The following is a 23,120-nucleotide window of genomic DNA, read 5'->3' on the forward strand; positions in this document are numbered from 1 at the left end:
CAAATGAATAATTAATAATTAATAATTAGCTGGGTGACCAACACTGGACAGTGGAATAGGTGTTGATGGGTGGGCTGGGGGATCGGGAGATGACAAACAAGTTCTTAGAAAGAAAGGTGGAGGTTCTTCCTTGGAGAACCTCCATCTGGTGGAGGTGCCAAACGCCAATTCCAACAGGCCACTGCTGTAAGGAGAGTGATTGGAGTTAGGCAGGCAGGGAGGAAGATAAGCTGCTGTAGCTGCTGCTGGTGCTGATGAAGATGAGCAGGGAAACTCTGCCTGACTGATGAAAAGGATCAAGGGGACAGATGGTTACTGGGGGAGAGTGAGCGAGAGGGAAAGACAGGGACATTTCACAACAGCACAGCAGCAGAACTGGAGAACGAGCCAGAAAGTGAAAGACAGACACGAAAGAGAAGATGAGAGAGAGAGAGTAAGAGAGAGAGAGTAAGAGAGAGAGAGAAAGAGAGAGAGAGAGAGAGAGAGAGAGAGCGGGGGTGGGGGGTAGAGTGACTCATTACTGGGAGCCGGCTGTAGCGTAGTTATTACACTCCTGATATTATTAAGTACATTAACGGTTGCGCTTGAGCCTGACGTTTTACGAGCTCTGTTAATGCAGGGGAGGAAATGTAAAGCACACCCGCTGGCAACGCAGCCCCACCGGAGCTCACCCAGCTCCAGCACAGAGATACAGAGAGCTGCTACTGGGGCCAGGAGCTCACACACACACACACACACACACACACACACACACACACACACACACACGAGAGTTCTATCACATGTGTCCCTTGGTTTTTGTGTGTGAAAGAGAGAAAGTGTGTGTGTGTGTGTGTGTGTGTGTGTGTGTGTGTGTGTGTGTGTGTGTGTGTGTGTGTGTGTGTGTGTGTGTTTGTGTGTGTGTGTATACTTATACTACTAACTATGACTAACATTTAAACGATATATCAGTATGCACATTCCCATCCAGAGACTCATAGAGTCCGGCGGATGTGCCGTCATACCCACTAACCCGTTTCTCTCTCTATCTCTGTGTGTGTGTCTCTCTCTCTCTCTCTCTCTCTCTCTCTCTCTCTCTCTCTCTGTCTATCTGTCTCTCTGTTTCTCTCTCTCTCGCCCTCATTCTCCTTGACAGATCCCTCAAGGCCACCTCCACATTGCCCAGGTGCCGCAGGGGGAACAAGTGCAAATCACCCAGGACAGTGAGGTAAGCCTGCCCCATGTCCTGCAGCATGCTAGAGCACACTCGTCTTTCTCACTCTCTTCCTCTATCGGTCTCGTCTCACTTGCATTCTCTCCCTCTCTCTCTCTCCCTCCATCCATCCATCTCTCTCTCCCTCGTTCTCTGCCTCTCTCTTTTTCTCTCTCTCCCTGTCTCCCCTAGGCTGGTGTCCATAGCGTTTTTTTTCACAGTGTTTCCATTGCGTTTTTTTTCCGCAAAACTGATGCAATTTCTTTTTAAAGTAGACAAAACACAATTGTGAATGGTCTGTGTTTTTATGTGATGTGATAAAAAAACTGTGGTTTTCTCCTCTCGTGATTGTCATTCCAATTAAACATGGTAACCAATCTCTAAGATCTGATAAGTCTTAGCACTTTAATATCAGTTGCGTCCACCTGAATTGCTGTAGTCATGATTATTCAAAGCGGGATTGCGATGCACGCAGTAGTAATGGAAAAGTAAGAAGCTGGTCTAAAACTGCCCATCTCAAACCACATGAAACTGCCTTGTTTTTTGAACGTGTAGATGTGACTCACTTAAATGCAAAAAATGTGTTTTCATTTCAATGTTTGTTTCTGTTCCTATGCCATTATGCACGTGGTAGAGCAGCGGTAATGTCACTGCCTGACAATTCTCAACATCACGGCCGTGCCATTTCCTCTTGATAAAGCGCAGTCTATAGGCTGCACTCGGTGCAAGCAAACCCATGTGGTTGTATTTGTTCATCACTAGATAAAACAGCAAAAGCGCTACAGTCTGAAGTTGATGACTGCTGGATTGAGTGAGTTCCCCTACAAATTACCAGCTGGCTCAGTTGTCATGGATGGATGCTTTTGTTTTCACCAAGTTGCCCCAAACAGGAAATTGCTGCAATATCGATAATTGGTCAGTCAACTTTTAACTTTAAAGTTGTGCATTATACAGGTTTTGAAACTGGCCTTTTACCACAGTTTTTAGCAGATGCCATGTGGCAGTATTAATGATAAATACTGTATAAGAAGCGATCTTAATTCCAACAATCCAGCTTTCTCTTCCTGCCTCTCAGCCCACTGTCCAGCTATTCTACATCAGGTCACTTGTCAGTCGTCCGTCTCTGTTTCCCATCTGGTCTCTCTGACTCAGTGTTTGTGTGTGTCAGTTCATACTTGGATTGTTCTGAACATGAGTCTGTGGTCAGGCCTTCATAGCTGTGTATGGTCAACACATGTGACCCATTCATCTGTTATGTTTATAATCCCCTACATGAATGAGGATCAAGTATTCATGCTTCAGTGTGTCCCGCATGCTCAGCCAGTTTTGTATAAATGATATCTAACCAGATGGATTAGAGCCCAGAAGGAGATCTCAGGAAGACTTGTACTCGGGAAGAATGGTGAAAGTTCTTCCCAGGAAGTTTCCGTTGGCGTCGCGCTACCAATCCCAAAAGCCCACGCTCATTTGTGCAAAGTTTCAATTTCAGACTCCAGTCGCAAAAAACAAGACACATAAACAACACATCAGAATAATACTACGTATGCACATATACAAGCTGTCAGAATTTCCTCTATCTGTCAGCACACAAATGTACGCACACACACACAAGCGCAAACACCCCTCTCTCTCCCCGTCTCTTACACTGACACACAGGAATGAATGTTATGATACGCCCCCCCCCCCCCCCCCCCCAACAAAACATTCAAAGCGCTGTTAATATTTCTGCGTTTCTCGATTTTAGGTTTGTGCATTGGTTAGCTACAAAGTAGCCTACATAGGACCCTAAATTCCATGGACTGTTATGTTTGTGACCTTCTCACAGTACTAATCTCATCTGTAGCTGTATGTATATATTGAGGACATTAACATGACATCAGTGCGTTGAAATGGCCTCTGTCAACATGTTTCTGAGCTCAAAATGTACTTCTAGCTAACCAGCGGTTTCAACCTGAAAGAGCCTGTAAATGAATACAAGTAAATAGAAGTTTGCCAAAGAAGCAGTTCACCCTAACTTTTAAAGGGTCGCTCAGGCAGTTTTGCCATAACATAACGTTAGCTCATCTAAATGAGCCTGTCAGCATGGTCATTCACCATCAGGGATTTATTGCAACGGTCTACCATAAATCATGAAAGGCCAGTTACTAGACTTGGCCAACTCTGCCCTGGCACTTGCTATAAGACAATCAAATTCAAGCACAGGCCCAACAAGAAGCTGTGAATAAGGGATGTAACGATTACCAGTATAATGGTAAACCGCGATAAAAATGTTGACGATAACAATTACCGTTTTCATTTCAAATATCATGATTATCATGGTCGATTACCGCGGTGTGGAATTTAATCCTTCCCAGCTTCATCCGAGCCTGCTTTTGACATACAGTAGGCCTGGTACAATGAAACAAAACTGGTACCCTACTGATTCTGTTTGTTTAATTGATGGTTTTAACTACGATTCGGTTAGGCTACACCTGATTTTAAATGGCAGAACTTTTCCACTGCAAAATGTGCACTGTATCATGTAGCCACTCTGTGTCTTTTTATGTTCGCGTCCACATTAACTCCATTCCACTCACGTTATCAGGAGAATACAGTAGCCTAAAGTTTTATTTTGAATGCTCACTTTGGTCTCACTCATTGCATCCAAATAACAGAAATAGCAAACTCCAAGTTATGGTAGGGTAAGTTAAGCTATAAGCACATAGCCAATTAAACATGAAGAAAAAAGTGTATGGGACACTTTTTGAAAATATTTCAGCTTGTGTAGGCCTATCAGTGTTTTCTGAACATATTGAACACACTTTTAGAAAGACTGTGATAATACCGAAAACCGCAATAATGTTGGTCACTATAACCGTGAGGTTACATTTTCATACCGTTACATCCCTAATGTGAATACACAAGATACAAACCATAAGTTTGAATTATACAATGACCGCAACAGCATCTGTCAATGATTAACTAGTATTGTACAGACATGCCCTCAAAAAGCTCACATGCACACAAAAAAGGAGCTTTTAATGTCATGTGGCAGTGAGATCTTCCAGAGAAGCAAGCAACCACTCCAAAGTAGGAGCAAATCCATTACTGGTAGTCTTTGGTAGTCATCAAACACTCCAAACACCAAATCTGGGACATTCAAGGGTCACAGTCCTCCGTATTTCTAACCTGTTTAATAGATGTACATGGAAATATAACTGCATTGACTGTGATGTGCATGGGACTTAATCAGTAAACTTTCAAGAAGTACAAAGCAGGAACTAGGTTTTTCTTGCCCTTCCAGAAGGATCAACCCCCTCCCTCTCCCAATGATACTGTTTGGTTTTGGAGTTCAAAGCTTAGCAACAAATCCCCCCCCCCCCTCAAAGACAAAGACTGTTTTTATTACAAACGGGGCTTTTCACATCAAACCAAATTAGTTGGTGATTGTTTCGAGGCGGAAATGAACTGCTCTATGCACTTTCCTCTGCTATGTCCCAGATACAGCTTGGGATAGCCTCGCCTTGGCAGTGCACTGATGGGATGGGTCACTGTGTGATAAATTGCTAAACACTAAAATGTTTGTTGCTAAAACTGTAGGTTGTATGGGACACTGATCTGTTTGTATATGGGGTGTGTATGTTGGGGTGTATTCCGGGGTGCGTATGGGACACTGATCTGTTTGTATATGGGGTGTGTATGTTGGGGTGTGTTTCGGGGTGCGTATGGGACACTGATCTGTTTGTATATGGGGTGTGTAAGTTGGGGTGTGTTTCGGGGTGCGCTTTACCTTTTGTCCTTGTTTGTTTTATTAGGGTAATCTTCAGATCCACCAAGTGCATGTTGGACAGGATGGGCAGGTAAGAAGTTTTTTTTTTTCTCCATTCTACTCTCACTCTCTCACACACACACACACATAAACACACACACTTTCCCGATGCACTGTTCGGCATCTCCATTGATCAAAGGGAAATGTGATCAAAGCAGGGCCTGTACTGTAGGGTCACAGATGCAGCTGAGGATCCTCCACCTCATCAGCACTCATGAGCTCACTCCCGCCGGAGATGACTGTGTGTGTGTGTGTGTGTGTGTGTGCCAGTTACGCAATGGACATCAGTGTCGAGGTGTGGGTGTGTGTTGCATGGGCATGCATATTTATGATAGCTATGTCTCATTAGGTTTTTGGCAAAGACAGATGCAGACAAACGCACGCACGCACGCACGCACGCACGCACGCACGCACGCACGCACGCACGCACGCACGCACGCACGCACGCACGCACGCACGCACGCACGCACGCACGCACGCACGCACGCACGCACGCACGCACGCACGCACACACACACACACACACACACACACACACACACACACACACACACACACACACACACACACACACACACACACACACACACACACACACACACACACACACACACACACGCGTGCGCGCGTGCCATTTGTCCTGAAATGACCCATCGTCTCAGCTTAGCCCTCGGGCAGCTTTCCTAATTTCCCCACTTAGCTGCAGTCCTGGATACATTGTCTCTGTGGTTACGGAGGTTAATGGGATAAAAACAGCCGTTATCTGACCATCATCTACAATCACTCACCCGTCTCACCAGTCCTGGCCATGGCTCCGGGTACCGAGCACCGCGGAACTGATGAGCTTCGGCTTACGCTCTCAGGACTAGCGGTGCTCGAGATCCGACTTTAGATGCCAAGGTTGCTGCCAGGTCTATTTGTCTGACTGAGTCATCTCCCCGCAGTCTGAGTAGTGCTGCTTTAACCAGAGCTGCAGGGATGTGATCTGCTGTCTGGCCAACGCTGCAGTCACAGTCTAGTAGAGAAGAGACGGAGGGAGGGAGGGAAGGAGGGAGGGAGGGAAAGAGTTTGTGAGTGCATGCACCTGTGTCTGTTGTCTTTAAGTGTGTTTCTGTTTGATTGTGCACGTGTGAGGAGTATGTGACATGTTTTATTAGTGTTTATTTATTTAATCTATGTCAGCAAGAGGTGTGTGTGTGTGTGTGTGTGTGTGTGTGTGTGTGTGTGTGTGTGTGTGTGTGTGTGTTCCAAATCCAGGAGCCAGACTTGAGACATGACCATCATGTCAAGTGTGAGGAGTATTGTGTAAAATTGAGAGCAGCACAGCGATCGCCTGGGATTAAACTCCAGGAGGCCACAACCCATTAGGCCTCCTGACCCTCCACCCCTCAGGACGCGGTCCAGAGCATAACTTTCAATTGGTCATCATGGCCAATGGCCATTTTAGTTGATTTCATAACTGTTGGGCCTGGCTCTGGGCACATTTGTAGTTTTCTTATTATTTCATTTACAAATGTGTTTGTTTCTGGTGATCATGGCCTCTGTTAATGATGATGATCTTAGACGGCTCAGCCAGAGCAAGTGGACCAGCAGTTCTCAGATCTGTTGGCCCTGCCTGTGCTCCTGTGTGCCTAAATTAGAGAGTTCAAGAAAAAGGAGAGGTCCTTGCGGTCTTTTGGCAATGCATGAGAGTCTCTTTCTTTCTTTCTTCCTCTCTCTCTCTCTCTCTCTCTCTCTCTTTCTCTTCCCCAATGCCTTTTTTATTTGGATGGTGTCTGTAAAATGATAGGAGCTCTGTGCCAACACAAACACAGGGTGACTTATTCCTCTAACCCTGTGTCCCAGATCTGAGTTTTCACACACACACACACACACACACACACACACACACACACGCACTCCCATTAAATGGCATCTCGTCTCTCTCTTGGAGCATGAACACACACACCCTTATCCGGAGCGGAACTCATTCCCATGGATTGTGACAGGAATAGACCGGTTTCAGGTCCCTAACAACCGTCGTTAAGGACGAACTCGGAGGACAAGCAAACCCAGAGCCGTATAGCAATACATTGAGAGAAAGACGCAAGGAGGTTGAAAATTGTTAACTTTTGGCAGAGAAAAGCAGACGGAAATTACCCTGTGTGGTACAGGAGACATTTCATTTTTTTGTGATCCGTGTGTCCGTTCAAAGCTAAAAAAAATTAAAACAATAAAGTAGGCAGGCCTAGCATTCTAGGTGCTAGATATTTGGATATGAAGCATGCATTATGAAGCTACGAAGTTATGCCACAAATGTTATCTTCATGCTCAAGAGGAAAAACTCAAGTCATGTAGGCTAAATAACATAGGGTATGTTAACAAAGTGTTTTTTTTTATCATATTCCTCAGCATATAATTTTAATGAGAGACTTATGATCCATGAGGACGGAGGCTAACGTTAGCCTACATTTCACGCAAATGACAATATGCAGGGTAGCCTAAAGTTAAAGTTGACACTCCATTTGAGTTGTTTGTTTTAGAAAAGAAGACATGGGCTTGCAAGTAACGTTATTGCGTAGGCCTACTATAAGGTAGCCTAGCTTATAGCTAATCAGTCATAGGCTCCTGTCCTGTCAGTTAACATCCAGCACAATGCATTTTGTGCATTGTAACGTTATTTCAGTCAAAAGTTCAATGTGTGGCCAGCATAGGCTACTTTATCAACGTAATTATCCTCTGACCTCAGGGGGAAATGATTGTCCACCCTTCATTATGTACCCTTTGAGTTGGTAATGTTCTCACTAAATCTAAACTAATTGTTTCTGCAGTCGAAGCCCTAACGTTAACATTAGCTTAAGCCTAACCTAACTTTACAGTGACTGGCCACATGTTTAGCCTACCTTCCGTAAAATCCGTTGTTTTTTCATAGGTAAATCCGCTACACCTCTAGATGAAAACAATCCAGACTCCAACCACTAGTGCTTGTCCTCCGAGTTCGTTCTTGACTACGGTTGTTAGGGACCTGAAACCGGTCTATAGCTACGGGGATGCAGTCGGTATTGTTATGTCCTCCTCGTTTATTTAGAATGTGGCAGCACTGCCGCTTTTTAGTGAATGTTGGTTGGGAGGTGAGGAGGAGGAAGAGGAGACAGGAACGGGATGATGGACAGAAAAGACAAGCAAAGATAAGCTCCCACATGCTGAGACAGTGACCGTGTCTGCCTGTAGGAGTGTGTTTGTGTGTGTGTGTGTGTGTGTCCATCTCCATGGATATAAAAGATCAGCTCTGTGTTCCAAAGGGTTGCATCAGTGGTGAAGTAGGAGACTGGCATTGGAGGTTGGAAATAACTTTACTGCTGTCAGCAAGTCACAGACGTTATGATCTCTTCAGCCTTGGATTTGTGTGTGAGTGTGTTTGTGTGTGAGTGAGCAGAAGAGTTAGAGAGAGAGAGAGAAAGAGAGAGAGAGAGAGAGAGGGATGAGATGAGAGAGAGAGAGAAAGAGAGAGAGAGAGGGATGAGATGAGAGAGAGATGAGAGAGAGAAAGAAAGGAGAGTACTGTACTGAGTACTTTCCCAGTTCCATGCCCCTGGATGATCTCCTTCCTATTGCATTAGGTCTTAGTCCAGAGGTCTCATCTCTCTCTCTCTCTCTCTCTCTCTCTCTCTCTCTCTCTCTCCCATGTTTTTTTCTCTGTTTTTTTATGTTTTTCCTCCTGCATTTCATCCTCCCTCATCCTTCCTTTTCACCCCCCCAGTGCTATAGATAGATTCTCTTCAACCGCTTTCTGTTCTGGGAACAGCTGGATGCCTTTCCTCACCTCCTGTCGTCTGCACTCACTGTAGCCTGAGAACAGTCTACTTTGGGGGCACCCTACAGGCTGTAGGGTTTAAGGATTTCTCCATGAACTTCACTTTTGAAGGTTGAGTCTGATTTTGGAGAACATGTTGTTGATATGTATGGGTTCAACAGCCAATCAAAAGCACCCCTCCCTTGTGTGTTCCTGAAGCAATGTGTTGATTTGACTGAAATAGTTTACAGTGCTAGGACTGAGAATGAACACTGCATTTTTTTATGGGGGGTGCGGGGGGGGGGGGGGCAGCTAGATCACTGTAAAGAGCAGTTTGCTGAATTTGAATATTCTGGACTAGAATCGTGTAACTTGATCTTCACATAGACAAAGAACAAAGTATCACTAGTCAACAAACATGGCTTCACTATGTAATTCCAGACAATCGTGCATGTGCATTTCAACTGTGTCCGATTATTTGTGAAAGTGATGTCAACTGTCAGCACCATCCATTTGTATTCAGATATTCTTGAAGTGGATTGGCAGATAGTGAGTGAGTAAGGGGGAGAGTTAAATCACTATAAATGTAATTTATCCTTCAATAGATATTTGGAGGCCATTTCTCAAGGCTGTTTTGTGTTAATGAAACCGTGCTTGTAGGAATTCAGTTTGCACAGTTAAACTCTTAAGTAATTGGGTGAGAGGTGGCTTTCCACTGATCAAATAGGCAAATGTCAGAGGTCAAATTCAGGTGCAGGTGGGGTCAAAAGGTTACGAAAGGCATGAAAGAGAGCTTCAAATATTCAAAATAAAGCAGGCCTGCAGTTGTGTGATCTTACTCTTTAAGTATAGGGATGACACTGCCCTTGTGGGGTACCTAAAACCCCGAAATACATCATTGGCTGACTTTGAGGAAGAAGTAGGAAGCTTTATTAAATGGTGTTCGGACAACTTTCTTTCTTCTTTGCGCAAGCAAGATCAGGACAGGCTGCAACACATGGTCAACATGGCAAATAGAGTCATTGGGTCTGATCAGACGGTGACTGCTCAGTTGTGTAAAGATTTAATATTGAGCAAAGCTGAGCGCATCCCCAGAGACCCTACTCATCCACTACACAATACATTTCAAGCAAGTCAGCGGGGCAATGGATAGATGCTCCAAAGAAAGATAAAAACCACTGGGTTCAGCAAATCATTTGTCCCCTCAGCAATCAGTCTCTTAAAGGAAAGACACAGTTCAAAACAACGGACTTGATGGTCTACCCTCTTACCCTGTATAGAGATTGCTAAGACACGTGACCAAGATTATGGGTACGTTTGGCCGTTTACATTGGTTTACATGGGCATGGATTGCCGCGGATCCCCAAAATGCTTTGCGTTCACCAATGGAAAATGCCATGACATTCTCAATCTCTATTGCACTGGTTGAATTTTTAGGCTAACTTATTATCTGTGGAGAATGTGTGCAGTGTGTTTGTGCTGTGTGTGTGTGTGGGGCCTTGACCACCTGAATTTCCCTCTTCGGGAATAATTTGACTTTGACTTTGAGGAAGGAATTTCCCTGTGAGAATTCTTCTAAACCTCAGAGAACTTCAGGGCAGGTTGTTATGATCAAGGTGAAGTTGAAAATGGACTGGCCAGAGGACCATGTCTGAACAAAGGACTCAAAGCATGCAGCCCCAACATGAGGCCCGAGGTGTGGTACCCGGTAATGTGTATGTCAAAGGTCAAATGTTTTTTTTCCCCCCACCCCATTGACCCCTCCGGAGAGCTGAGCTGTGAAAGTGATGCATGGACTCTCCGCAGGCCAAGTGAATCTTTCAGCAGCTGACCTTGTAAAAGGAAACAGATGCACACAAATTGTCCTCCCCAATGTCATGGTAATGTCCAAAGCGACAAACAAAATCAACCAAACCTACTATCAGAAGGTTGTTTCTGTAATTTCTTCTGCAGTTCTACGCAAGACATTTTTTCAGATTGACAATAGTGGCCGAGAGAGGAAGGCAGGGTGCGCTTCAGTTGTGTGGTATAGCCCCGCAGTTGCACAGTGAAGATGAATCACCTCTCACTTTCAAGTCCTCAGCCTTAAGCACTGTTAATATTAGTCACTGAAGCGCAGTACTTATTGGCCCCAAACTTCAAAAAGAGGTGTTTAGGTGTGGCTTCCTAAATGGTAGCCTTTACAAAGGTCAACACCACCATCTATCCAAACTTTGTGAAGGTGAGATTTTTTTTAAGGGTGGGACAACTGTATCTATAAATCCCAAACATAGAGATTCACCTTATATTACGCAGAGCCCTCAAAACTAATTCCCTACTCCCAAATCCATGGAAGTGAGTGGAGAGATGGGCGATCTGCGACTGCATCTTAACGACGGCGAGAGCTCCCCCACGGACACTCAGCCCACGTTTCCAGTCCTCCGCCACGATCAGTCCAGCACGTTGCTGCGGGGCAGCGAGTGGCCGCCAAGACAAGAGGAGACAAGATGGATGAGTGGAGAAGGCGAGGCGGGAGGACCTCGGACACTGCGACCAAGGCGACCAAGGCGACGCATGTCTCTGCAAATGTGCCCTCGTATTTCACTCGTTGTCCTAGCTTACATCTTTTGCTCTGAACTTTGCCTGCAGCTGTGGGCCCAGTGCAGCTTTGAGGAAAGGAGGTTGGACAGATAAAGATGCGGTTTTACACACACACACACACACACACACACACAGTCACACACACACACACACAGTCACACACACACACACACACACACACACACACACACACACACACACACACAGTTTTTCTTCATCTCACATTGTTGCTGAAGCATGAGCAGACCCTGTTCTTCCATCTCCCCCACACACTAGAAGCTGCTCTGATGCTCTTGCTGCTAGCTGCCGTCTGATTTACATGGAGAGTCCAAGTGCGTTTGACCGCAGGGCCTCCTCCAGGTGGCTGCAACACCGCGCCACGCCGCCATAGTACTAAATCACGCCACCGCCATGCTACGGTGCACCTCTCAAAGAGACCCTAAACACAGAACACAAATCCTCTCTCTGTCCCGTGTTTCCCTTCCCTAGCTGTCCTGCTCCATAATTCTTTTCACTGTCTCTCTCTATCTCTCTCTCTCTCTCTCTCTCTCTCTCTCTCTCTCTCTCTTTCTCTCTCTCTCTCTCTCTCTCTCTCTCGTTACTGTTGATATTTCACTTGCAGCCATACTCTTGCCCTCTTCTCTCTTGTCTCCTTGGGCTCAACCCATTCCACTGCTGTTTTGAATATGTCCAGCTGGATGGAAAAAGCTGCTTATTGAGACTGATGGTGTGAGCATTGAGACAACTGCTAAAGCTGTTGGCCCTGATAGGTGTGTGTGTGTGTGTTTGTGTGTGTGTGTGTGTGTGTGTTTGTGTGTGGTTCGCTGAGACTCCATCCAGCTCTCACAGTCTGTAGCCTCGCAGTGTTCCAGCCCCAAACTCCCCGTCCCCGCCAACTCCAGACTTAGCCCTCAGCCCCAGACTTAGCCCTCAGGTCCAGACTTTGCCCTTAGGTCCAGACTTAGCCCTTAGGTCCAGACTTAGCCCTCAGCCCCATCTACACCGTCGGTAAAAAGAGTGAACATTTGGTCACATCTGAGTGGAATATGGCTAGCTTGCCATCTGAATTTTATTATACAATGGGGTAGTGTTTGTTGGTTGTAGGGTGCTTAAAGAATATTAAGCTTGTCAGCTACTTGAATCCTAATATTCCCAGTTAAAGAACACAAACTCCTGGTTAGCACACTCTCATGTCTGCAGCTTTCTCCTGGGTGCATGAGAAGCATCTGTTCCAGCCTTGTGGTGTCCGGACTCCGATCACTGTGAAGGCCAGGCTGGGACATGGTCTCTGATCCAGGACTTCCGACACGTACCAAATAAAGCGTTAAGTCGTTCTGCTATGTATGCATGTTTGTGTTTACACTTGCTTGCCATGGCTTTGAACACACACACACACACACACACACACAGAGACTGCAACAGGAAGAGGCTGCTAAGCTCTGCTTCTAATCTGCATTGTGCTTTCTTTGTTGTTGTATTGGTATACTGTAGGTCTATTTGGACAAGACAGTAATAAGCGCCAAACATCAGGAGCTGGTTACACTAGGCAGGCGAATATGTCACGGGCATTGTGCTCTGTGTCAGATTCAAATGACATCACTTCCTTGCACCTCTTTGTCCAGGGAAATGTCTGTGTGTGTGTGTGTGTGTGCGTGTGTGCGTGTGTGCGTGCATGCATGCATACGTGTATTGGTGTGTATGTGTGTTTTGAGAGCATGTGTTTACACACAGAGAGGGAGATAAGCAGAGATACAACCACATGTTCCTTTGGCTTTCCTGAGTCCTCTATTCAAACCAGATGGCTGCTTTTCTGTAAGGGGTTAAATACCTAGCTAAGCTTTTAAAATGCGTCTGGATCGAGACGCCTGTGATCTGAGTGATCGGAATCCTCATCGGACTTAACCTCTGACCCAGTGCGAATCTCCTGAGGCTTAATGAAGCCCCTAGTTCTGAGGGGCCGAGCCGGGTACGGAGCGGGGGTGGGGGTGGGCAGCGGACGGAACCAGGGGCCAGGAGGAGCCAGCGACGTGTGGAGCGGGCAGCGAGGATCCCGTTTCAAAGCAGAGAGTAGCTTACTGTACGTCCTGCAGTCTCCTGCTGTCAGTCTGTGGAATTAAGGGATGAAGATAAGGAGCCTGCGTTGGCAGGGGTCAGCGACGCACGTCCACACATGTCCACACACCATGAGGGTTTCAGTTACACTCACAGAGACTCTCTCTGTCTTTCTTTCTCTCTCTGTCTCTCTCTCTTTCTCTCTCTCTCTCTCTGTCTCTCTTGCTCTTTCTCACACAAACAGACATACACATGCACACACACATATACCCTCACTCATGCACTAACGCACACATCTGGACACACTCACACACACATACACACACATGCACTAATACACTCTCGGACATACACACACACACTTTATGGGCACATGGTATTACTGATTGTCCAGACAAAATACTCACACACACCTACACACACATTCTTGTCGTCCCAAAGTCACACTTATACAGTCACTCACCAACTGGCAGACAAATGAACCCTGGCAGGTTTTGATCACATGCAGACATACTGAGTACAGGACAGGCCTGGGAACAGTACATGTGAGATAGCCGAAGAGTTTTTGGGGATTTAATTTGTTGTGATTGCTAGTGTTTCTGTGGTTCTGTAGTGTGTGCTAGTGTGTTTGCAGGAACACATCTGACTTTAATTTTGTGCCTCTGCGAGTAGGTGTCCAAGGGGTCTGCAATAGCATCTGTATACCTGTTGGCCTGTGAATTGTAGCCATGTATTCATCAGGGACTGAATGGGTTAATGCATATTTGACTATTTGCATCTCTCTGTGGGGGGTTCTGCTCTAGGTTGGTGTACTTACAAATGTGAGGTGTGAGTGCACTCTAGGCAGCGTTTACGTGTGTGTGTGTGTGTTTGTGTGTGTTTGTTTGTCTCTCTTTAGACATGTGGGTAAGGTGGACCAGATGTGTGTGCGTGTGTGTTTGTTGGCTCCAGCGCCACATTGCCAGCTGGCCTTTGGCTGTGCAGTAATGGGAGCCAGTAAGAGAACCTGGAAGGTTCAAACCAAACAAAAGCACTGCAAAGGAGACATGGGCCAAATATAGGTCCACTCCAAACAAGAGCACTGCAAAGGAGACGTGGGCCAGATATAGGCCCACTCCAAACAAGAGCACTGCAAAGGAGACGTGGGCCAGATATAGGCCCACTCCAAACAAGAGCACTGCAAAGGAGACGTGGGCCAGATATAGGCCCACTCCAAACAAGAGCACTGCAAAGGAGACGTGGGAGAAGGGGTTTGTCTTTCTCTTTTCCTTGCTGACAGTGTTTGCTCTCCGATCATCTCTTCTTTTCCCTCCTGTCTCTCTGAATCTGAATCTCTGACCTCATCTCTCCTACTCTCTGACTGATTACGTTGAGGTGCCAAGTCAGCGGATGGAGGAGAAAGTCCACCTTGTGTTTTGTTATTCTATCTAATTGAAGTCGAGAGACTCTGTGGTGTTTAGACACGTTGCTGAACAGGACTGAAGAGAGCGGTGGTGTGAAGGCAAAATTTAGTGTGCGGCAGACTGCTGTCTTGCTGAAGGAAGATGGGAAGCATCTCTTTATTTTCTCCTCCTCGCTCTCCCCCACTTCCTAATGGAAATCGATAGGCGGGTGTAATTGTTTGACAGAAATCAGAAAGAAATTTGGAGGAAGAGGCTATGACTTTTGAAGCAAAATATAAAGACAGAATTGTGCGTGGTGGTGATATTTGTGTGTGTGTGTGTGGGGTAAGGGGAAGGTGGGGGGGGGGGTGTTGGGTTGGCGCTTATGCCAAGTTTTTTGGATCATAATGAAGGTTTAGAGGGCTCTGGGTACTGCAGGTGTAGTGGATGGAAAGCAATGCAGTGGTCTGCTGTGTCCTAATGTGTTCCTGTGTACCTTCAGCAGGTCACAGTGATACTATACACATGGCCTTACTCTTGAGAATGATTCCAGTCTTCCTCCCCCCAGCACATTACATGGAGGATAAAAAATAAACTCCCTCCAGCGTAATTAAAAGCATGATGAAGCTCTCAAGCTCAAGGCACTCCTAGAGTTCAAACAATAAAAAAGCGCTTGATGGATGAAACATACAGTTGGGAGGCTGTTTGTTTCTGGTGTGTTTTCCCTCTGTACACATGACGGCCCTGCTCAACTCCAGAGGAGCTCAGGCCTGTCGTTACATTTCCACCGTAAGTTACAGCTGTTTTTCTGGCCACTGGATGGCTGCCCACATCTGATTGGCTGGTGGTATGGATCTTGAAGGTGTTTAGAGTTTCGGCCATAAAGGCCGACAAAGAGAAGAAGAAGAAAGAAGCGGAACTGGGCTCTTTTGATCTCTGGCTGTGGCAAGAGAGGAAGGGTTGGTGCGGGCTACCAGATCCTACCCAGGTGTCAAGCATTTACAGGGTAATGCCTTCATTAACCGCCCGCTTCATTAACAACTTGCTTTGGAGTCATCGGGAGAGCTGGGTGACTTCCAGCAACACAGCATCACATCACAATCACAATCACAATCACATCACAATCACATCACATCGCATCGCATCGCATCGGCTGAGCAGGCAGACTGAAGGCCACAGAGCTGATGCCTCAATATACTATACTCAATATACTATATATACTCAATATACTATATATACTCAATATACTATACTCAATATACTATATATACTCAATATACTATATATACTCAATATACTATACTCAATATACTATATATACTCAATATACTATATATACTCAATATACTATATATACTCAATATACTATACTCAATATACTATATATACTCAATATACTATACTCAATATACTATATATACTCAATATACTATACTCAATATACTATATATACTCAATATACTATACTCAATATACTATACTCAATATACTATACTCAATATACTATATATACTCAATATACTATACTCAATATACTATACTCAATATACTATATATACTCAATATATTATATATACTCAATATACTATATATACTCAATATATCTCTGTTTGCTCTATGTGAGTTACAGTTAAGTTTTATACCACAAACACTGAGTATTTAACTGTCATCTATTTTTTTTAAAGCGGCAACATTTGCTTTGACGTTTTTGAAACTAGTGAGTCAGTTTAATGGAAGCGGTTCCAAAACAAAATAGCAAGGGATCATCTGGCAGTTGTTTGGATTTCGCCAGGTGGACGTCGAACAAGCACCGGTCATCCGCAAAGTATGTAATAAATGTCGCCACAAAAAGTAGCAGTAGCCTACAAGCAGCCTGTTTTATCATTTGATATGCCACCCACTACAAAACGAAGTAGGCTAAAACGCCCGAATGTCCACCAACACCAAACATAACACTGAAACAATCATTCCAAATGCAAATGACTGTGAGTACATCGTTCTCCAAAGCCAAAGTCCCAAATGTAAGGAAATCATGGCCGCAATAACTAACTATATCAAGAGTAAGAGTAGTAGAAAAATCTGGATTCCAAAAACTAATCAAGACACTCAATCCAAAATATGATTTCCTGCAATTGCTTCATTGGAATAAGAGTTTAGTTTCAAAACGCTATATCCTCTATTTTAATGAATTTTCATAAATCATTTTTTTTTGGTTAAATTTGGGTTATTGCTATTTGATTTATCTTTACTCAGTCAAAACAACACAACTGCAATTGTATTTATATTTTCTGAAATGAACAACTCAATAGCTTACTAGACTTATTAATAAAAAAATGGAGATATAGCGTTTTGGAACCAAACTCTTATTTGTTCAATTTTATTGTGATAAATCAGTTATACATGCAAATATAAAAACATGTTTCAATAGAAATCACCTGTAAATAACCAATATTGTTTTAATGCAGATACAATTTGCAGGGATTAGACTGATTTGTAGCCTACTGCATCATGCTGGTATGATTTAAAACATGGGTGAAAGTGAGAATTCATGAAGTCCTTTAGAGGAAATTTGTAAATATTGCCATATATATTGTATATCGTGAAACACACTAAAATTTTATATTTAAAATGTATTATTTAAAACTATAATATTGCAATATCAGCCATATCGCCCAGCCCTAGTGTGTATACATGAGTGTGTGCCTGTGCGTGCCTACTGTGTATATGTGGATACATATGGATATATGGATGTGGATTTGCAGGTGTGTTTTGCTAGTGCAAAGGTGGCCACATAAGAACCAGATTTGACCTGTGGGTCCATCTCTAGGCGAGAGACACAGATTGCAGCGGACGGATGGACATGCTGTCGTCCTCGCCAGGGACATCCGCCTGCTGATTTATACGGGCTCAGCTGAAGGGGCCATGAGACCCCCATTGAGACTTGGTCTGTGGTGAGAGATTGGTCTGTGGTGCTGCTTGTGTTGTCCGAAATATAAAAGGACAGGATCTGAATGTGCAGGGACTGGGACAGAGGTCTCTCACGTGTTGTGAGGCAGCCGGGGTGGAGGTTGGAGTAGGTGGGGGGGGGGGGGGGGGGTTGTTGGTAATTTGGTGTCAGAGGAGGGACACATAATCAAATGAAGAGTTGAAACAGTTTCTATGGTGACTTTCTGACCTCCCCTTCCTTCTCCCTCGGATTGGTTTGTTCTGCACATCTGTCCTGGCCAGGTCTGCCACAGATGCAGATGTTGTTGACGGCTGTGCAATTGGAGAGGAAGTCTTGACTGTTCCAAAGATTTCCTTTTTTCTCCCCCCACTCCCATCCCTCTCTCTCTAATACGAACCTGAATGGGTAGGAGTGAGGCACTAAGGCTGATGGGAAGCAGATTGCAGCTCAGCCTTCTCTGGTTTGTGTTCTCTTTCTCTCCTCCCCTCTCTCCCTCTCTCCTCTCTCCATTCTCTTTCTCTCTTTCTCCCTCTCTCCATTCTCTCTTCTCTCACTCCCTCTTGCACATTCGCTTTTGTTCTCCATGCAACAAAGAAAGCTGAGTATTGTGGGAATGAGGAGGATTCATTCAGGTTGAAGGTCCCTTGGCCTATTGGGAAGTGCAAATCAGTTTTAACGTATCTCAATGCTTATGCTCTAAATGCTTACATAAACTATAAACGTGTCTCAATATGACTCCACTGCCAGGATTAAGATTGATTTATCAACAGGTTGCAGGCACTGTTTTTAATGGGACACAACTGTGTGGGATGGGGAGAGGGTTGTAGAAAACATCCATTTAGCAGAGTCCTTTATTATTCAATCACAGATTCAGAGATAAAAGCAAAGCTTTATTCCTCATTATTGAGTTGAGCATGACTTCATGGACCAGGCTATGTTGGAACGACAGAAAAGGGAAGGAGGGCCCGGGAAGCCAACTTGTTTGCACAGTTGGTTATTGTGCTTCGATCTGCGGCCTAGCCGAATGTTTTTTGCATTAGTCCACTGTTGTTTTGCTTTCTGCCTCTTCTCCGGTTGCTGTATCTCTTTGGCGGCCTGTGGTGCTGCTTAAAGCATTACAACATTAGAAAGATTTATTTCAACTACACCCCCCCCCCCCCCCTCTCCTTCTCCCGCTTCATCTTCTTCTCCTCATTTAGTTACTTCACTGTTTTTCTCTTGGTCATAGCAACCAGAATATTCTGGCTGGCACGGCCCGTCCTGTCCTGTCGGCCCCATATTATTTGCATATTCATTTTTCTCCGACCTGGCCCTGGTGATGAGCATCCGCTCTGTGGGTGGAGCAGAGCAGTGGCGCTCACGACCCCACAGCTGTCGGATCCCTCTCCTCCGCCCCCACAGGGCCGCTGTCTGAAGAAGGAGCTCACTCTCTGGGTTAACCCCTTCCGCCACTTACAAACGGAAGCCACTTGAGCGATCCAGGTGCTCTAGTGAACGAGCACCAGGTGCGGTTTCTGCAGCCAAGTCAGGTAACTCAGGCTGGACAGTTGAGCTCCGAGTTATCATAGGTACGGTTGGAGTCCCTTCCTCATTGGACCCACACAACTATAACAATGTTACCTTATTGAAGACCCTCAGTATGGTTTGAGTGGATGCCACATACTCAGTGACCCTCTCAATCTTACAGCTGAGTGGATAGTGGATCCAACTGTATTTCAAGTAATCTGTATGTACTTTATAAATTAATTAGGTAACGCTTTAGAATAACATGTGCTTATTAGGTATTAACAGTGCATAATAAGCAGTTAACAATTCATTACTAACAGTTAGTTAACTGTTGTTATCCTTTAATAACATTAACTAACTGTTAACATGCAGCTTGTAAGTGTTAATAAGCAGCCTTATAAGTTACTTACAAGCATATTTGTTAACAGTTGTAAGTGTTAACAAGCAGCTTGTTAATGCTTGTTAATGGTGTATAAGACAAAGAGGTGGATAACTAATACGCTTATAAGACCTTTCTTACCTATTTGTAGTAAATTTTGCAGCCCCCCAATCTAAAGCGAGGACCATGTAGCCTATAGTTCCACAAGCCCAACCTTCTATCTCTCTATATACTGTATCTCTCCATCTAGCTTGGTTTAGCTGTGAGAAATGCACCTTCAAAATTGTTGCTGTGAGCAGGAATCGAACCCCAGTCTCCTGCATCAGAGAGTGCATCACTACTTGTTGAGCTACACTACTTTTCTTATACAGCTGATGAAATTGTTTATCTTGATTCAATATTCCGAAGTGCTATATCACACTAGCTATGCTTTTTACAAATATGTTTCTGATGGAAAAGTGGTGTTTAATTAATGCAGAAACAGACCACGAATGTTCGCCTCTGTTCAAGGCAAACTGAAACATGTTTCAAATCGATCACAAACGTTCACCTATGTTTGCAACTTTGAACCAGAGCTTTGAATGCACCCACTTATCGTCTTTAAGCCTCGGTTGCTAGGTAACCAAACTATATACAAAGCTGGCATATCTTTAGACTGCTGACAAACTGACAAACTGTTTTATGCGTTCACTGAACAAAGATTAAGGAAATTAAACACCACTTTTCCATCAGAAACATATTTGTAAAAAGCATAGCTAGTATGATATAGAACATCGGAATATAGAATCAAAATGAACATTTTCATCAGCACATTAGGAACAATAGTGTAGCTCAACAAGTAGAGATGCACTCTTTGACGTGAGAGACAGGGGTTCGATTCCTGCTCACTGCAACAATTTTGAAGGTGCATTTCTCACAGCTAAACCAAGCTAGATAGATAGATACAGTATATAGAGAGATAGGAGGTTGGGCTTGTGGAACTATAGGCTACATGGTCCTCGCTTTAGATTGGGGGGCTGCAAAATGTACTACAAATAGGTAAGAAAGGTCTTATAAGCGTATTAGTTATCCACCTCTTTGTCTTATACACCATTAAAAAGCATTAACAAGCTGCTTGTTAACACTTACAACTGTTAACAAATATGCTTGTAAGTAACTTAAAAGGCTGCTTATTAACACTTACAAGCTGCATGTTAACAGTTAGTTAATGTTATTAAAGGATAACAACAGTTAACTAACTGTTAGTAATGAATTGTTAACTGCTTATTATGCACTGTTAATACCTAATAAGCACATGTTATTCTAAAGCGTTACCATTAATTAGGATAGTGGGTTATGTAGATGAACACATGTAGATAAGGATGAAGGCTAAGATGAAGAGTGAAGGATGTAAGCTATGATGTCTACATTGTTTTTATACAGGTAGATAAGTACGTATTGCCTAATAGTATTACCATACTGTGCAAATTCTAGGGAGAGGAAAGGCAAGCACGGCAGAGAGGAGGAGGAGGTGTGTGTGTGTGTGTGTGTGTGTGTGTGTGTGTGTGTGTGTGTGTGTGTGTGTGTGTGTGTGTGTGTGTGTGTGTGTGTGTGTGTGTGTGTGTGTGTGTGTGTGTGTGTGTGTGTGTGTGTGTGTGTGTGTGTGTGTGTGTGTGTGTGTGTGTGTGTGTGTGTGTGTGTGTGTGTGTGTGTGAGCTACAGATGAAAGCCAGGGTTGAGCACAGAAGGCTAGAGACAGGAAACCACAAGAAGGACAAGAGGACTGCGACTCCGGACGGCATCCACACCGTTTGTTTTTCCTTCTGCGCAATCGCGTACTTAACCGGAAGGAAATCATTAACTGTCCACCTGAAACCCGATGTTATTGGAAAGGCCTCTCACCACACGGGTGGATTTACAGAGCTTTATTGTGCCTCTTCAAAGGGGCAGTGTGAGTGTTTGGGTGGCGGACTTTTTAAAGTCATGGTGGAGGAAGTTATGTCTAAGAGGAATAAGTGACCTATAAGTCACACTCAAAAACAGAGAAACGCTAGTGCACATCCTTGTGCGACATTGTATGTTTATATGTGAAACGGAGTATGTTTTTCTTTGAGCCATGATTGATGGTATGTGTGATTGCTTGTGAGTAATTATGTATATAGGGACCAATCACAGACCTTTTGTGTTTGGTGGAATTCTATTCAGAGGGGTGGCTTATTTCTTGTTTGGGGCTTTCGTGCTGATATGAGCAACGATGCCAAATGGGTATGGAGAGGGGAGTGGGGCTTAGGAGCTGAAGCTATGCTAACAGGATGCAGGCGATGGGAATCGCTCACCACCTAGGGGATTATAAACTCGGCTCCAAAACAATAAATGTGTGTGTGTGTGTATGTGTGTGTATCTGTGTGGGTATGTGTATGTGCAAGTGTGCGTTTGTGTGTGTCCTCACAGCTGAGAATGCAAGCATGTCTGACAAGCTGGTTCTTTTTCTTTACAGTGCCGTTGACAGTTTGGTCACCTGCTGAGCCTGCTCCCAAGCTCTTCTTTCATTTCCACTCTCACCCTCGTATAGATAATGGTCAATACACATTCATCTATTGATACAGTACACACACACACACACACACACACACACAATTCTCTCTCAGCCCACCCTCAGATTTGTTATGGTCATGGAGAAGAAAACCCAGGAGGAGATGCATGACTGGTCTGTAATTGACTGGGCTAGACTGGATCGGGCGTATTCATCACATCATTGATGTTCATGGTGGGAACATTGTTGTTGAGCATGTGTTTTTTTTATTGCTGCAGAATGAAGAGTTTTTTTCACGGCTCTCTGGTGTAATTTTAATTTATTGCAATTCATTATTAGAATCCATCGAGGTAATGTTAGCAAAAAAAGGCTGTGTGTGTGTGTGAGAGAGAGAGAGTGTGAACACGCCATTTTCTTCCAGACGTTGGTTCCCTGGGACCCTGAGGACCAGATTAGTGGAGGAATGTGAAAGTAGAAAATGCAAAAACAACTCCATCGGCCATGACTCCCCCGGATCCAGGCAGAATCTTTTTTTCATTACCCCCTTTTTTTCTGCTGAATGTGCTTCCAAAATCGTACAGACACACGCCAGCGCATCCTTCCTCCTCCTCCTCTTCTTGCCACAGTGGTATCCTTTGCACCCTACACACACACACACACACACCCCAGTATCCTGCTGTTTAAAAAGACCCACAGCCCCTTGATCAGTTGGATGTCTGATGTGTCTTCGCTGAGTCTGTGACTTTTTCTCTGGGTCTCCTGACCCCCCCAGTGGCTCCCGAGTCAGGGCTTTTAAGGGCAAGGAGTCAGACGGCTGAACCTAATTGGTACCACAGGACCAGATGTGCGCTGGTGACAGGCATGTGATAGTCAGGAGACACAGGAGTCTCTGTGGCCAAGTTGTGCCGGGGCAACCCAGGGGGGTTGGTTTCAACCGAACCCAAAGGCACGACAGTGACTCACTCACATCAAAGCCAAGGTTATGCATGC

At 44.6% G+C, this 23,120-nt stretch overlaps 1 protein-coding gene across 1 annotated transcript in view; it reads left to right on the forward strand.

Annotated features, from left to right (window-relative positions):
• The window catches only part of banp (BTG3 associated nuclear protein), a 58,787-nt gene that overhangs the window by 23,151 nt on the left and 12,516 nt on the right, over positions 1–23,120 (forward strand). Inside the window, exons 10-11 of the mRNA XM_076271287.1 lie at positions 1,136–1,207; positions 4,987–5,031. Coding sequence (XP_076127402.1) covers positions 1,136–1,207; positions 4,987–5,031 — 117 coding nt within the window. The remainder of the gene's footprint in view (positions 1–1,135; positions 1,208–4,986; positions 5,032–23,120) is intronic.

The sequence above is a fragment of the Alosa pseudoharengus genome, unplaced genomic scaffold (assembly GCF_046254945.1).
Source record: "Alosa pseudoharengus isolate Yale_2024_CS ecotype anadromous, Long Island Sound unplaced genomic scaffold, YU_APseudo_1.1 YU_APseudo_1.1_scf_10, whole genome shotgun sequence".
Lineage (NCBI taxonomy): Eukaryota > Metazoa > Chordata > Actinopteri > Clupeiformes > Clupeidae > Alosa > Alosa pseudoharengus.